General features: G+C 39.9%; 2 protein-coding genes across 2 annotated transcripts; both read left to right on the top strand.

Moving 5' to 3' along the window:
* The first annotated feature begins 4,650 nt into the window (after positions 1 to 4,650).
* LOC147260191 (granzyme K-like) lies at positions 4,651 to 6,565 on the top strand. Its single transcript, XM_086205380.1, has 5 exons — positions 4,651 to 4,737; positions 4,879 to 5,020; positions 5,524 to 5,662; positions 5,849 to 6,124; positions 6,199 to 6,565. Exons 1-5 carry the CDS (start codon positions 4,674 to 4,676, stop codon positions 6,352 to 6,354), a joined length of 777 nt encoding a protein of 258 aa, XP_086061506.1. The 5' UTR covers positions 4,651 to 4,673; the 3' UTR covers positions 6,355 to 6,565.
* A 3,179-nt stretch (positions 6,566 to 9,744) lies between these two features.
* LOC147260190 (granzyme K-like) lies at positions 9,745 to 13,205 on the top strand. Its single transcript, XM_086205378.1, has 5 exons — positions 9,745 to 9,846; positions 9,988 to 10,123; positions 10,817 to 10,958; positions 12,386 to 12,661; positions 12,736 to 13,205. Exons 1-5 carry the CDS (start codon positions 9,783 to 9,785, stop codon positions 12,892 to 12,894), a joined length of 777 nt encoding a protein of 258 aa, XP_086061504.1. The 5' UTR covers positions 9,745 to 9,782; the 3' UTR covers positions 12,895 to 13,205.
* Positions 13,206 to 14,555: the final 1,350 nt, after the last annotated feature.

The raw sequence follows: 14,555 nt of genomic DNA, 5'->3' as shown, positions 1-14,555 counted from the left end.
GACTAAAAAAAAATCAATAAAATACAATAAATCAAGGATGTAGGACTTCATTACAACGCATAACCAAACGTCATGAAAGCAATCTTTATCACTCAAAGTGTAAATATCATTAAAGGTCACCTTTAAGAATATCTGTTGGGGAAAAAAAGTTACAATGGTCATTTAAAAAAGAAAAAAAAGAAAAAAAACATCTCTGTGTTTTCCACAAGGGCAATCTATCAGTTAAAATAAAAAAAGAAAAGTTCATAGGATCCGCCCCCTCCCCCCCCCCAACCACCCTTAATAGATACGTAAATAAAATGGATCGATTGATGTTCAATCACATGAAAAATGGCGGTGGGGGGAAATAAATAGAATTTGTATCTGTGTCTTCAAAATGAGGCAGAGCAGTGGTGCAGAGCGAATGGTTGTCTGTCTCTATGTGTTGGCCCTGACATGGACTGGCGACACGTGCAGGGTGAACCCCGCCTCTCGCCCAAAGGCTGCTGGGATAGGCTCCAGCCCCCCACAACCCTTAACAGGATAACCGGTAGAAAATGGAGGGATGGATGGATGGGCTTCAAAATGAAGAACATATAACTAACATATAATTCATAATTTTATGCTGTAATGGTCATTGGATCAAAAAAGGAAATGAATACAAGCTCTGAATCAACAAACAACACAAAAGGCAAAAATATGTGTGAGGAAAATGAAAATCCAATTAAAATTTCATATTTTTTTTCTTCTTTTTTTTTTGAAAGAGCAACATTATCTGAATGCATTCCAATGTCTGATTCTGATAAAAGCGAATGTGGGTAAAGGAAACACTGAGGGGTTAAGAGTTGCCTGTTGAACCTGAAAGCCAAACATTAAAGAGGTTTTATTTACGTGTCAACAAGATGAACCACTTCCTGCACCAAGAGATCGAACTGACGTTGAGGCTTGTGAGGAGATTGTGTGATACAGGCTTATCTTGGTACAACATGTTATCTCCTCATGATATCAACAGGCTACATCAGGTTGATTCAAACGGTGGCCTGTGGGCCTCATGTGGCCCTACTGTATGTGCTGCAGCCCATAGCTGCAAAAGAAATAGAAAAACCAGAGAAAAGACATTTTGCAAGCCTGCAAACCCTGCTTGTTGTTGTGTCCATCTTGAAGAGGTGGTTCTTGATGAATTGCATAATGTCTCTCTTAACACAGAAAGCAAGAAAAACTCGCAATGAAAAGACCTGACTGACCTCGTCTTTCCAAATTGATTCTTGAAATGAAAATTCATGTGTGCTCTGTATCATTTTACAGTTTCTATCAATGAGCATCCAACTCCTGTTAAACTGAAGTTATTTTCTTGGAATTTTTTGTGGGCGGTGACTTCCAAAATAAAAACTGTCTTCATCTCAACTGCCACTCGTGATTATACATGTGACTTAAGGCTTAACTTTAGTAACTGAAGATACATTCTCTGAGGAAAGAACAAGATTGAGTGACTATCAGAAGTCAATCATTTTATTTGCAGACAAAACTTTGATACTTCTCAATGTTTGGAACGAAGAGCAATAAATGGAATGAGTCATGTCAGCCACATGTCATTATTTCACACCAAAACAACAAGCATGAGTCTTTGTTTGTGCGTGTGTGTGTTGCAGTCATCACTTCCAAGGACGTGCTGGCCACTGGGAAAAGGCCCCCACTGGGACGATTCCCGAACAGCCGGTTCAGCCAAGACCAGCAAGGCTGCGGAAATTTTTAAATCTTTTTTTATAGGCCTATGTAATTTCCAGCACAGGCACTGGCAGAGTCCACCCCACACACACACACACACACACAGATATATCAATATGGCATTTTCATAAAGTAGCCCTATCTGAAATTGTATCATATTCCATCCATCCATCCATCCATCCATTTTCTACCACTTATCCTGTTAAGGGTCATGGGGGGCTGGAGCCTATCCCAGCAGCCTCCAGGTGAGAGGCAGGGTTCACCCTGGACAGGTCACCAGTCCATCACAGTGCCAACACATAGAGACAGACAACCATTCACACTCACAGTCACACCTACGGTCAATTTAGAGAATCAATCAGCCTCGTCCCCTTTTGCTGTGAGGCGACGGTGCCAATTAAAAAAAAAAATTCCTGAAAATTTCAAGAGAAGCAAACGTGTGTAAAGGAAACACTGAGGGATTAAGAGTTGTCTGTTGAACACAAATCTGATTTCTCTTCATGTGTCAACTAGATGAACCACTTCCTGCACCAAGAGATCAAGCTGACATTTAGGCTGGTGAGGAGATTGTGTGATACATGTTGATTCTGGGTTCAACATGTTATCTCCTCTTGAAATCAGCAGGCTACATCAGGTTGATTCAAACAGTGGCTCGTGGTCCTCCTGCGACCCAGAAGCAACCTCTATGTGGTGCGGCCCTTAGCGCCGTAAGAAACAGAAAAACAGAGAAAAACACATTTTGCGACCCTTCAGAAATTCCAACAGTAGTCCAGGCAGTGACTTTAACCCTGAGCAACATTGGTGCTGGTGTGTCCGTCTAGAAGAGGTGCTTCTTGATGAACAATAGCATGTCTGCCTCAGTGAAGAAAGGTCTCCTAAACTCGTCTTTTCAAATTGTTTCTCTAATAAAACAAACGTTTCTCTCATTTTTCATTTTCTATCAATGAGCATAAAAAAGTATTGTTTAACTAAAGTAACCTACACCGAAACAAAAAGTGTGTGTGTGTCTAGAATGAAGGGCAATAAAAGAAAACCTCATCTCAGTCGCGTGTCATTATTGTACATCAAAACGTCAATCGTTTTTGCGTCTGTGTCAGTTGCACAAATGTCTTGATTAAGATGATGACATTAACAGGACACTTCAAACATATTTTCATGTGTTTCCATAAGTGTCTAATAAAATGAGGAATGAAGAATAGATACATTTTGATATGTGTATTATTTAGTTTAGTTTAGTTAGACCATGAGATGCTACTAGATTAGCTGCTATCTCATTTGTATCTAATTTTGTCTGATTACAAACAGCATAACTCTCTCTCTCTCTCACACACACACACACACACACACACACACACACACACACACGCCAAAGAGAAAATCAACTATCCATCCATTTTCTTCTGCTTATCCTGTGAAGCGTCGGGGGGGCTGGAGCCTATCCTAACATCCTTCAACTAACAACTCCACCACTGTACCGCAGGAAAAAAACAGAAGAGAGTAAAAGTATCACTGCACAGAGGACGATACATGAAGTCAGGTCAAGTCAGCGCCAAATCACAACGAAAGTTATCTCATGACACTTTACAAATGGAGCAGGTCCAGCACCACACTCCTTCAATGAATGAACATTCAAAGGTGGAACACAAAATTAATGGAAGGACTACATATCGGCCATCTGCCTCCTTTACTGAGAGGATGGATTGGTATATGGACTCTACTGTTGAGAGAGACTCCACAATCTATCTATCTATACAGATAAAGATGTAGATAGATAGATATAGACAGACATATAATCATCCTACCTGAGCCCACATGCACCCTTTAACCCAAATTCAAATACAAATTTACATCAGTTATGTACAAAAATGACAAACAGAAGATAAACGGTGACCCCTAAACCAAAAAATACCAACAAAAAAAACAACGACAACTCAACACTTGATTGTTCTCAACCCCCCACTTCTTCGTCCCTGTAACCCATGAACATGTTCTTATGCCTCATTTTAACTGGTTTATTCTTGGACTGCTGACGTGCTTTAGTTCCACATTGAAACTGTTCTTAGGTTTCTCTCCAGCAACTGAGAAACAACATTTTTTTCTTCTTGTTCACCTACTTCCAGTTTACCTCTTGAGTTTTCCTCTAAATTGTAACCTTCCTCTCTATCCCTGAATGATTATTGTACATTTCCTGATAGTTTTGTAATTTTTAGTTCAAACATGTTTTGCCATGTGTGATATTTCACTATCTCTCAGTTTTAATAATTTTGACTGTAAGAATAATTAGCTGCTATTATCATGACACCCAGTGCTAATCAGTGTTTTCCTAAACATCTGAACAGAAATTGAAATACGGTGAGACTCGTGAACAGAAAAGAATGTGAAGTGATTTTTTGATCCAGAAGCTGCTCAGCTTCATATAATCCTGAAATGCAATGTGACATTTTGGTGTTTAGATATTTGACCAGAGACTTCCATCTGATCTTTTCATTTGTATTTACCCCAAGAATATGACTTTCATAAACCTTTTTGACCCCATCTGTTTGTGTCTGCACTCTTGCGTTCATCCTACAGTTTCCAAATGACATTATCTTTGTTATCCATTCTAGTTTAATGACAATTTATTTCTATTGAACCATATTTTTATTTCCTCATTTCTTTAGTGATGTCCTCCAACAGCTGATTTACAATTTCCCAGACGCAAAATATGTTTGAAGCATCTGAAAAAAGAACTGCTTTGATTAATACTGAGGCTTCCAATTGCCATCAATGGACTTAATGAACAGTGGTCCCGGCACTGACCCCTGGAGGACACCACGAGTCATGTCCAAACATTTACCACCAGACGATGGTTCGAAATAATTATTACGCAATGTTCTCATCCTTGATATGTCACACCCTTTGAACATATAAAAACTAGGAGGTGGGTTTCAGTGTTCAGAGCAGCCGTCTTCACATCAAAGAGAGAGGAAATGTTCAGCTTCAAGGGGATCAGCGTTCTTCTCTTTTGTGTGGTCGCCCTCGCTGTCAAGTCAAGTGAGTCGTTGATGGCTTTCAATACATGCAAAGTAAAGCTACTGGTGTGTTGAACTCAGCTGCTGCTGCAGCAGAATGTGATGTTTTGTTGGTGTGACCAGCTCCTTGCTGCATGAACAGTCTGGATGTTTGCTGCTGTAGGTGATGGTGCTGAAATCATTGATGGGAAAGAGGTGGTTCCCCACTCCCTGCCTTTCATGGCTCTGCTGGGCTTTAGGAGACCAGGCTGTGGAGGGACGCTGATCCATCCACAGTGGGTCCTGACTGCTGCCCACTGTTATGGGTGAGGTCACGTCTACATTATCCATCCATTATATATTGTTTTTGAGTATCTAAAATTGTGTGTGAACTTTTATTTGCCAGAACTGCTTTTGTCAACTGTTATTATGAGACAAGGAAAATAAAATTAACTGTGTATTGTATTCGTCTAAGGTTTAATGTTTGCTGAAAACATTCTAAATGCAACATTCTGACAATTTAAATATCTAAACTATAATCTGTTGCTTACACCAAAGGTTTTAGAACATTTTCCATCCTCTACCCTTGGGAAGAATATTTTGGGGAGGAATTCAGAACAAAAGTATGACCAGAACATTGTATCTGATACTCTCAGAACATTAAGTAGAACAGCTGCTTCAAGGCTGTAGTTATAGGGATACTAGTAAACACAATTGGAGCAGTATATTTGCTAGATAAAGCATGTGTAAGAAGAAGATGTAAGTTTTTTTGTTATGTTTTTTGTTGATTGTGAATGGTAGCTAAACAGAATCCTGTGTCTCATTGCAGAGTTAGGAAGGTGTGGCTGGGGGTGCACTCCTTCAGAGCAAACGAAAAGGATGTCAGGCAGGTCAGAAGAATCAGCGGCTCATTTCCTCATCCCTGCTATGGTTCAAGAGATATGGTCAATGACCTCATGCTGGTCAAGGTACAGTGTTGCATTGAGTCCAAACTCTCCTTCTGTACTTAAAAGAGAGACCACAGTAAGACAGAGTTTGGGCGAGACTCTTTTGGAAAAATGTGATTTGTCAGTGACAACTCAATGACCTGCTGCAACATTAACTTATTCACCGTTCTTTTTTTTTCTTCGTCTTTTTTTTTTTTTAAATTTCAGCTTAACAAACCTGTGGAACCAACCAACACAGTTAATCATCTTGAGCTGAGTAAAATCGTCAGAGATCCAACAGCTGGCAGCACCTGTCTGGTGGCTGGATGGGGTGTAACGTGCTACATTAACAACAAAATGTCCGATGTACTGATGTCTGTCAATGTGACTGTGGTTGACAGAAGGCAGTGTAACTCTCCTGATTATTACAACTTTAACCCTATCATCACCAAGGACATGGTATGTGCTGGTTCAGACGGTAGAAACAGCGCTGATACCTGCCAGGTAAATACAGACAGGTTGTTAGTGTCCTATTTTGTTCAGGAAGCACCAGACAGACTTCTCTGTTCTCTCTGCAGGGGGACTCAGGAGGGCCACTGCTGTGCGATGGAAGGCTGGTTGGAGTCACCTCTTTTGGAGTGAAGTGTGGCCTGAAAAGAAAACCTGGAGTGTACGCTTTTATCTCCAAAAAGCAACTCCGCTGGATCAAAATGACGATGAGGTCTGAAATGTAATCACCTCTTCCTGTGAATCAATACCTTTAATTCTGATCACCTTTGTGCCAAATTGATTTTATTCTCAAATTAATCAGATCATTGTGTGACACATCTGTGTATATCCACACATGTGCCCGTATGAATCGACAGCTTTCCTGGGTAATATGATGGATGAACCTGCATGATGATGTCCTTGCATTGTTTGTAACAATAAATGGAAGATGAAAATTACACCACTTTGATGTGAGATTTGTGCTTTTTTGGCTGTTTTTATGATGGAAACTAATCACTCCTATTAGAATTAAAAATTCTTTCTAAATTACAGTGCACATTAATGAAAACTTCAGCTTCTATGGAATCTTTCCCCATCTCATTTAGTTCATACCCCATTCAGAACAGTTCAGTTCAATTCAGAGCTTTTTTTTATCCCTCAAGGAGAAATCTGATTTGCGGTCGACAGAATAACATAACAATAAAACACAATGAAGAATAGGACTAAGGACAACATAGTACTAATTTTTAAAATTCCAAATTTTAAACATTATCAAATGTCAATTTTTTAGAATATCCATCTGGGAAAAATTGACAATGGTCGTTTGTATAAAAAGTAATTTTAAAAAAAGTAATTTTTTGTCAAAATGATGATGATGATGATTGATTTTTTTTATCAAATAAAAATCTTAATTAAAACAAAAACAATTTATTAAAAAGGATCTTGAAACTCTAATTTTCTCGGCCAACCAGTTACATCTTGGAAAAGCCCAGAACAATTCCTCCCTTTTCTACTAAAGCTGTTTATACTGTGGAAGAGAATTAAGGGCATCACACCGTATAGGTCATAATTCTATACTGCATGGGTCATTGGATCAACAAAAAAGAAAAAGAAAAAAAGTAAGAGAATTCAGGCACTCTGATTCTCTGCAGGAGCTCATTCTCCGTTGATTTCAACAACGGAAACTCAGCTCCGATTAAAACCAGAGGCGTAAATGAGGAACTGAGGAAATGGCCCCATCAGGCGTGAAATACAAAAATTGCATTTTTTAAGTCCTTTAAGATGAATAATACCACGCGTTTGAACACCTGTATGGGAATTAGGGGCACTGTTTTGAAGTGGTTTCAGTCCTACCTCTAAAACCGGAGCTTCTCTGTCCAGCTGGGCTAGCTTTCCTCGGCCATTTCCCCTCTAAGTTATGGAGTGCCCCAAGGTTCTGTTTTGGGCCCCCTCCTTTTCTCAATATATCTGCTGCCTTTGGAATCCATATTTAGAAGGTATAACATATCGTTTCATTGTTTTGCAGGTGATGTGCAAATCTATTTTCCCCTAAAATAAAATGGTCAAGCCTCTGTCCAGGCTCTACTTGACCGCCTTAGAGATATTCGAACACGGATAGAAGTTAACTTTCTGTCTTTGAACAAAACCAAAACAGAAATCATTTTATTTGGTCAACAAAATCTGCTTGATGGGTGTGACAGCACCATTGGCTCCCTCAATTCCTACTGTCATCCTTTTGCAAAGAAACTGGGATTTTAGAGAGTAACTATAGGTTTGACAAGCAGATATCCTCCATTGTCCAGACAAGCTTCTTCCAACTAAGGCTGTTGGCAAAAGCAAAGGCGTATCTCCCAAGAACTGTTTTTGAGAAATTAATTCACACCTTCATTACATCCCGTTTAGATTACTGCAATACACTGTGTGTTGGCCTTGACCACAAAGCACTGCACCGCTTGCAGGTTGTTCAGAATGCGGCCGCCAGCTTGCTAACTGGAAAGAAAAAAGACGAGCACATTTCTCCTGTCCTTGCATCTTTGCACAGGCTGCCTATTAATTTTAGGATTTCATTTTAAAATTCTCTTAATCGCTTTTAAATGTATAAATGGTCGAGCACCACCTTATTTATCAGAGCTCTTACAGCTGCACACCACTGTCAGGGCACTTAGGTCATCAAGCCAGCTGCTCCTGGCTGTAACCAAGTCCAGACTCTTCACTCATGCAGACTGAGCATCCTCAGTCACAGCTCCTAAGCTGTGGAACAGCCTGCCTCTCCAAGTTAGAGCTGCACAGTCTGTGGAACATTTTAAAACACTCCTAAAAACTCATCTCTTCTCCTTGGCGTTTGCTCCCGGCTAAGCAAGCAATCTTGGCTCTCTGCCTCTCTTTCTTTCTCTCTCTCTCTCCCTCTCTCCCTCCTTTATACTCTCTTTTTAACCTGCTTTTGTTTTAATTTGACTATTATCCCTTGTGTTGTTGTTGTTCTTTGTTGTTTTTACAATTGTAGAGCACTTTGGTTGACTGAGGTTGTTTTTTTAAATGTGCTTTATAAATAAATGGTGACTTGACTTGACTTGACTTGACGATGAACAAGGAAGCTTCTTTTCAGTGTATAATTTTAAGGGTTTCCAAGATTTGTGGTTTTTATAGAAGTCAAAACCACAAATACATGCAAGAGGAAGCTCAAAAACCCATTTTATAGTTTATATGAAAAATCTTTTTTTGAAAGCGTTAAATTATTTGCACGTCATGAAAAAAATCCTTAAAATTTCAATAAAAGTGGAGAAATGTATGTAAAGGAATAAAATTTGAACCTGTGGCTTCAAAATGAATTACATATAAATATAAGTAACTAATGGTCACTGGATCAAAAAAGGAAATGAATACAAGCTCTGAATCAACAAACAACATAAAAGGCAAAAATATATGTGAGGAAAATTAAAAATCCAATTGAATTTTCATATCATTTTTTTAAAAAATAGCAACATTATTTGAATGCATTGCAATGTCTGATTCTGATAAAAGCGAATGTGTGCATAGGAAACACTGAGGGGTTAAGAGTTGCCTCAACACTAAAGATGTTTTATTTACGTGTCAACAAGATGAACCACTTCCTGCACCAAGAGATCAAGATGACATTTATGCTTGTGAGGAGATTGTGTGATACATGTTTATTTTGGGTACAACATGTTATCTCCTCACGATATCAACAGGCTACATCAGGTTGATTCAAACGGTGGCCCGTGGGCCTCATGTGGCCCTACTGTATGTGCTGCAGCCCATAGCTGCAAAAGAAATAGAAAAACCAGAGAAAAGACATTTTGCAAGCCTGCAAACCCTGCTTGTTGTTGTGTCCATCTTGAAGAGGTGGTTATTATTAAAGTCACTGCCAGTGGTTTTTACCCTGACATACAGTATATTGTGAACTCACAAAGATGAAAACGCTCATTAGTCAATATGGTAAGAATGAATCAAAAAAGATTATATTTAATCTGTTATATCTGTCCTGTTAGCTGGTAAATGACATCAACATTTATCACAGGTTGATGGTGTCCGTTCTGCTGACTGAAGAATTTCCATGGTTTGACCACATCCTTTGAACATATAAGGACTAGCGTGAACTTCGTGGTGGGTTTCAGTGTTCAGAGCAGCCGTCGTCACATCAGAGAGAGAGGAAATGTTCAGCTCCAGGGGGATCAGCGTTCTTCTCTTTTGTGTGGTCGCCCTCGCCGTCAAGTCAAGTGAGTCGTTGATGGCTTTCAATACATGCAAAGTAAAGCTACTGGTGTGTTGAACTCAGCTGCTGCTGCAGCAGAATGTGATGTTTTGTTGTTGTGACCAGCTCCTTGCTGCATGAACAGTCTGGATGTTTGCTGCTGTAGGTGATGGTGCTGAAATCATTGATGGGACAGAGGTGGTTCCCCACTCCCTGCCTTTCATGGCTCTGCTGAAGGGTACGACATACTGTGGAGGGACACTGATCCATCCACAGTGGGTCCTGACTGCTGCCCACTGTCTGTAAGATCACGTCTACATGATCCATCATTATCCTGCTGTTATTTTTTTAAGAGAGAATGATTGAGATTGTGAAGCAGACCAATCAGCTGTGTGCAAACACTTTCATGTTGAAGTGGTTAAGTGGGCAAGCAATAAGACACTGATTGTTCAAACCCCTCTCTTAGTGGTAAACCTGTGTTAGACCTTTGTTTAAATGCTGAAACCCTGAGTGCTGCAAGCTTGAGGAACTTGGAACATGAGACAAGTTGGAAAACAGTAAAATATTTAAAGATTTTTTGTAAAGATAGAATTTGAAATAATTTTCCTAAAAGTTTAAATGTTTACAAAATGTTTCAACTGCAACAGCGAGAAATTGTTGAATATTTGATCTGTAATCTGATGGTTAAAGCAACAATTTTAAAATCTTTTTACAGAATGTTATCTGTCCTATCACTGAGAAGAACTTGTGTAAAACTTAAAAAGCAAAACATAAAACATTACAAGAACAAGGAGCATAATAGTTTCAGAATAATACATATATGTGCTTATGATATTGGTTGTATGGCTGCATTGCAGGGAAGAATAGTTGCTAAAAGGCTGCAGTACCAAATTCTAACCTTATCATAAATATAATATAATGGGGTGAAGTATGTTTTTTGTTATATTCTTTATTGAATGTGAATGGTAGTTTAAAGACTGTGTATCATTCTGTAGCAAATTTCAGACCGCGTCGCTGGGGGTGCACTCCATCACCTCGAACGAAATGGATTCCAGGCAGATCAGAGATATCATAAGCCATCACGCTCATCCTTCTTTTGACAAAAAAACATGGGTCCATGACATCATGTTGGTGAAGGTACAGTGTTGCAAAACTAACTGCCCCAAAAATGAGAGACCACATTAATCTTGAGCCTTTATTTTGGTTCGCCACATATCCAGGATTACCGCACCACATAAAATGTAAATTTGTGATATTAGAATCAGGGATCATGCGTTTAAAACCTCGCTCATGCCATCAATGCCACTGCAGGACTGTTTAGCTTCAGTATTTAGCATACACAGTACCTCTGTTTTTAGGGTTGGCCAAGATTCAAACGTTTGGAGGTCAATTTTCCCTGATGTTGTTGCAGGAGCTACTCCTGCAGGCGCTCTTGCTATGTTGTGCTGGACACACTTGATAATCCTAAAGCAGGTGTGAGCACCGAGGAGAAGGAATGAGTTTAATGTCGGCTTCTCACTTGGATCATGTGTTTCACTGACCGAGCATTTGATTCTAAAGCCTTGACCTCCATTGTTCCCAGCTGAATTGATTTCTTACACGAGGTGAAGCTGGCTTCAAAAACGCTCCCCTCCAGTGGCGCCAGGGCGGCACAGCGGTGCAGCGGTTAGCACTGTCGCCTCACAGCTAGAAGGTTCTGGGTTTGAGCCCCTGTTCGAGCACGGGTTCTTTCTGTGTGGAGTCTGCATGTTATGCACTTAATGTACTTTTTTCCAAACCACACATAACTGAACTTGAACCTCCCCATCGTTCCTCATAGCATTCCATAAGTTATATCATAAAGGCGGGTGTATTTCTCTGATAATAGCCCAGCGGGAAAGTTAGTGATGATTTGGTCCATTGATTTATTTCTGTACTGGCTGTCGAGGAACAGGTGTAACTGATTAAACCATGAAATACCAAGACCAAATAGTCACATCATAACTTTTAAGACATATCAAGTCATATTATGACTTTTTAAAGGTATTAAAATCAGATTCTTAAATTTAAAACTTTTAAGACCAGCAGGATTCCTGATATATAAAATCCATCCATTGTCTTCCGCTTATTCCTGTTAAGGATCGCGGGAGGGCTGGAGCCTATCCCAGCGTCTACAGGGGAGAGGCGGGGTTCACCCTGGACAGGTCGGCTATCCATCACAGGACCAACATAGAGAGACGAACAACCATTCACACTCACAGTCACACCTACGGTCAATTTAGAGTATCAATCAGCCTCGTCCCCTCTTGATGTCTTTGGACTGTGGGAGGAAGCTGGAGTACCAGAGAGAACCCACACAGGAACAGGGAGAACATGCAGACTCCACACAGAAAGATCCCGTGCCCGAGCCGGGGATCGAACCTGAAACCTTCTTGCTGTGAGGTGACAGTGCTAACCACTGCACCACTGTGCTGGTGATATCTAAATTATTATTGTTATTATTTTGTTTATAATCTTACAAAATCTATGATGTCACTTACATGCTGCAACATTAACTTATGTTTTCTTTTGTCTTCAAATTTCAGCTTGACAAACCTGTGACCCTGACCAAAACTGTTCAGTGTCTCAAGCTGAGCAACGTCATCAAAGAACCAGCAGCTGGCAGCAGCTGTCTGGTGGCTGGATGGGGTAAAACAAGCAATAGCAACAACAACATGTCCGATGTACTGATGTCTGTCAATGTGACTGTGATTGACAGAGTGAAATGTAACTCTCCTGATTATTACAACTTTAACCCTATCATCACCAAGGACATGGTATGTGCCGGTTCAGACGGTAGAAACAGCGCTGATTCCTGCCAGGTAAATACAGACAGGTTGTTAGTTTCCTCTTCTGTTCAGGAAGCACCAGACAGACTTCTCTGTTCTCTCTGCAGGGGGACTCAGGAGGGCCACTGCTGTGTGATGGAAAGCTGGCTGGAGTCACCTCTTTTGGAAAGAAGTGTGGCCTGATTAAAAAACCTGGAGTTTATGCTTTTCTCTCAGAAGAGCATTACGACTGGATCATTAAAACAATGCAGAAATCTGAAATATAATCCTCTCTCCCTGTTAATAATTATCTGTCTGATTGCTTTTGTGCAAGACTGATGTTATTCTCATAAATTTACTTTGAATCATCTGTGAGCGCCCATGACTCAATTTACAATTATGCCTTGCAAATGATGCAAAATGGCCACTTTTGTGATGACCTAGTTTAAATTTTGGTGTGTCAAAGTAGGACCCAGCAACTTGTTCTGCGGCGTGGGCATTATTAATCTAAAGCTCCATGACATCATCAAGTATCGCTTGCTATGCATTTGAGACTTTCATGATATATTGTAGAACACAGGATTTTGTGTGACAATAAAAGGATAATAATTGACTTTCTGGCATTGCTTCTCAGGTGCTGATCAGTAGTTTCAACAGGTGTCTTGACATCAGTGAGTACTTCAATGAGATTTAGGGGTGTGAGCATTTGCATACATCATGAGAACTCATATTCCAGATAATTCTTCTTCTTTAGTTTTTAATACAATTAGAGACCCATGTGGATTCTTAATGTGTCCCCTTTTGAACGCAGCATCAGCCCACATGAGTTGTGGACTGATTTGATTTTTAAAACCATCCATGTAACCACAAGCTAAATGTCAAACACATGTTACTACACTGGCTGGGATAATCGCTCATTAGCACAAATTCAATAGCCTCTATAGCCTATGACTAAATGATATATATATATATATATATATTTTTTTTTTTTTTATTTTATTTTATTTTTTTTTTTAAGGGAAAAAGCTAGTAGACCCGATCTTAAAAAAGGAAGAGTAAACATTTAGGGACACTTCAGCTTGTGGGAAAACTTTCTCGATCTTTTTTGATTGTACCCCCTTCAGTTCAATTCAGCGACACAGCTAAACTCCGAACACAAACACGCTCACTGTTGGCAACCGAGTTGATTCCTCACTCGCTTGCCAGCCAGTCACACACACACCTGCTCTGCTGCCCTGCTATCAAGCTAAACAAGTGGCACCTGGTCTGCTCACTATTTAGGCTTCAGCCTCACACTGACAGCTTGTTGTTTAGCTTTGTGTGAGTTGCTCCAGCACTTAGCCCCTGACTGCTCACCTGCTCCCAGCCTTACCTGTTCTTAAACAAGGCTCATCGCAAGTTACAATCCTTTGTTGATGCGCTGCTTTTGGACTCAAAACCAACCTAGTTCAGACTTTTAGTGTCCTTTAAGAATGCAGGATGTCACGTCGGAACACAATACAGCCAAACTTGATTAAAAAAAACCCTACAGAAGGAAATATTAAATTTGTGTATAAAAAAGTGACACTGGTCGTCGATAAAAGGAGTCTTTAAAAAGGGGGTTTCCTGTCACTTTAAGATCTTCGTACCAAAGGGAAAAAAAACCCACTGAAATTGTACGTTATAGAAGTATTGTATTGATTGAACATCAAACATAAGTGAGGTTTTGTTTTTAACCTATTTGGGCTCGCTTTAGGGAGCCTACGTCTCTGGGCAGAGAGGAGAGGAATGGATCCCTCCAAAGGTGGGAGGTTAAGAGTTGGACAAAACTGACTGTGCATTCTACAAAATTTGCCCATCACGGTTCTGTGTGAAAGAACTGCTGCCTGCCAGTTACTACTTACTTACTGGCTTTGGTGACAATTTGTTTTTCAGTGAAAGTTTCTCATAGAATTCAATAAAATTAAAA

Source organism: Aulostomus chinensis, chromosome 6 (assembly GCF_037954235.1).
Source record: "Aulostomus chinensis isolate RoL2024-O1b breed Wild chromosome 6, RoL_Achi_v1.0, whole genome shotgun sequence".
NCBI lineage: Eukaryota > Metazoa > Chordata > Actinopteri > Syngnathiformes > Aulostomidae > Aulostomus > Aulostomus chinensis.
Note: the sequence above shows the minus strand (reverse complement) of the source record. Positions and strands in the feature narration are given on the sequence as shown.

Coding starts and splice junctions, on each gene's coding strand:
- LOC147260191 (XM_086205380.1), top strand. CDS start 4,674: ATGTTCAGCTTCAAGGGGATCAGCGTTCTTCTCTTTTGTGTGGTCGCC. Junction 4,738..4,878: donor CGCCCTCGCTGTCAAGTCAA/GTGAGTCGTTGA, acceptor TTGCTGCTGTAG/GTGATGGTGCTGAAATCATT. Junction 5,663..5,848: donor ATGACCTCATGCTGGTCAAG/GTACAGTGTTGC, acceptor TTTAAATTTCAG/CTTAACAAACCTGTGGAACC.
- LOC147260190 (XM_086205378.1), top strand. CDS start 9,783: ATGTTCAGCTCCAGGGGGATCAGCGTTCTTCTCTTTTGTGTGGTCGCC. Junction 9,847..9,987: donor CGCCCTCGCCGTCAAGTCAA/GTGAGTCGTTGA, acceptor TTGCTGCTGTAG/GTGATGGTGCTGAAATCATT. Junction 10,959..12,385: donor ATGACATCATGTTGGTGAAG/GTACAGTGTTGC, acceptor TTCAAATTTCAG/CTTGACAAACCTGTGACCCT.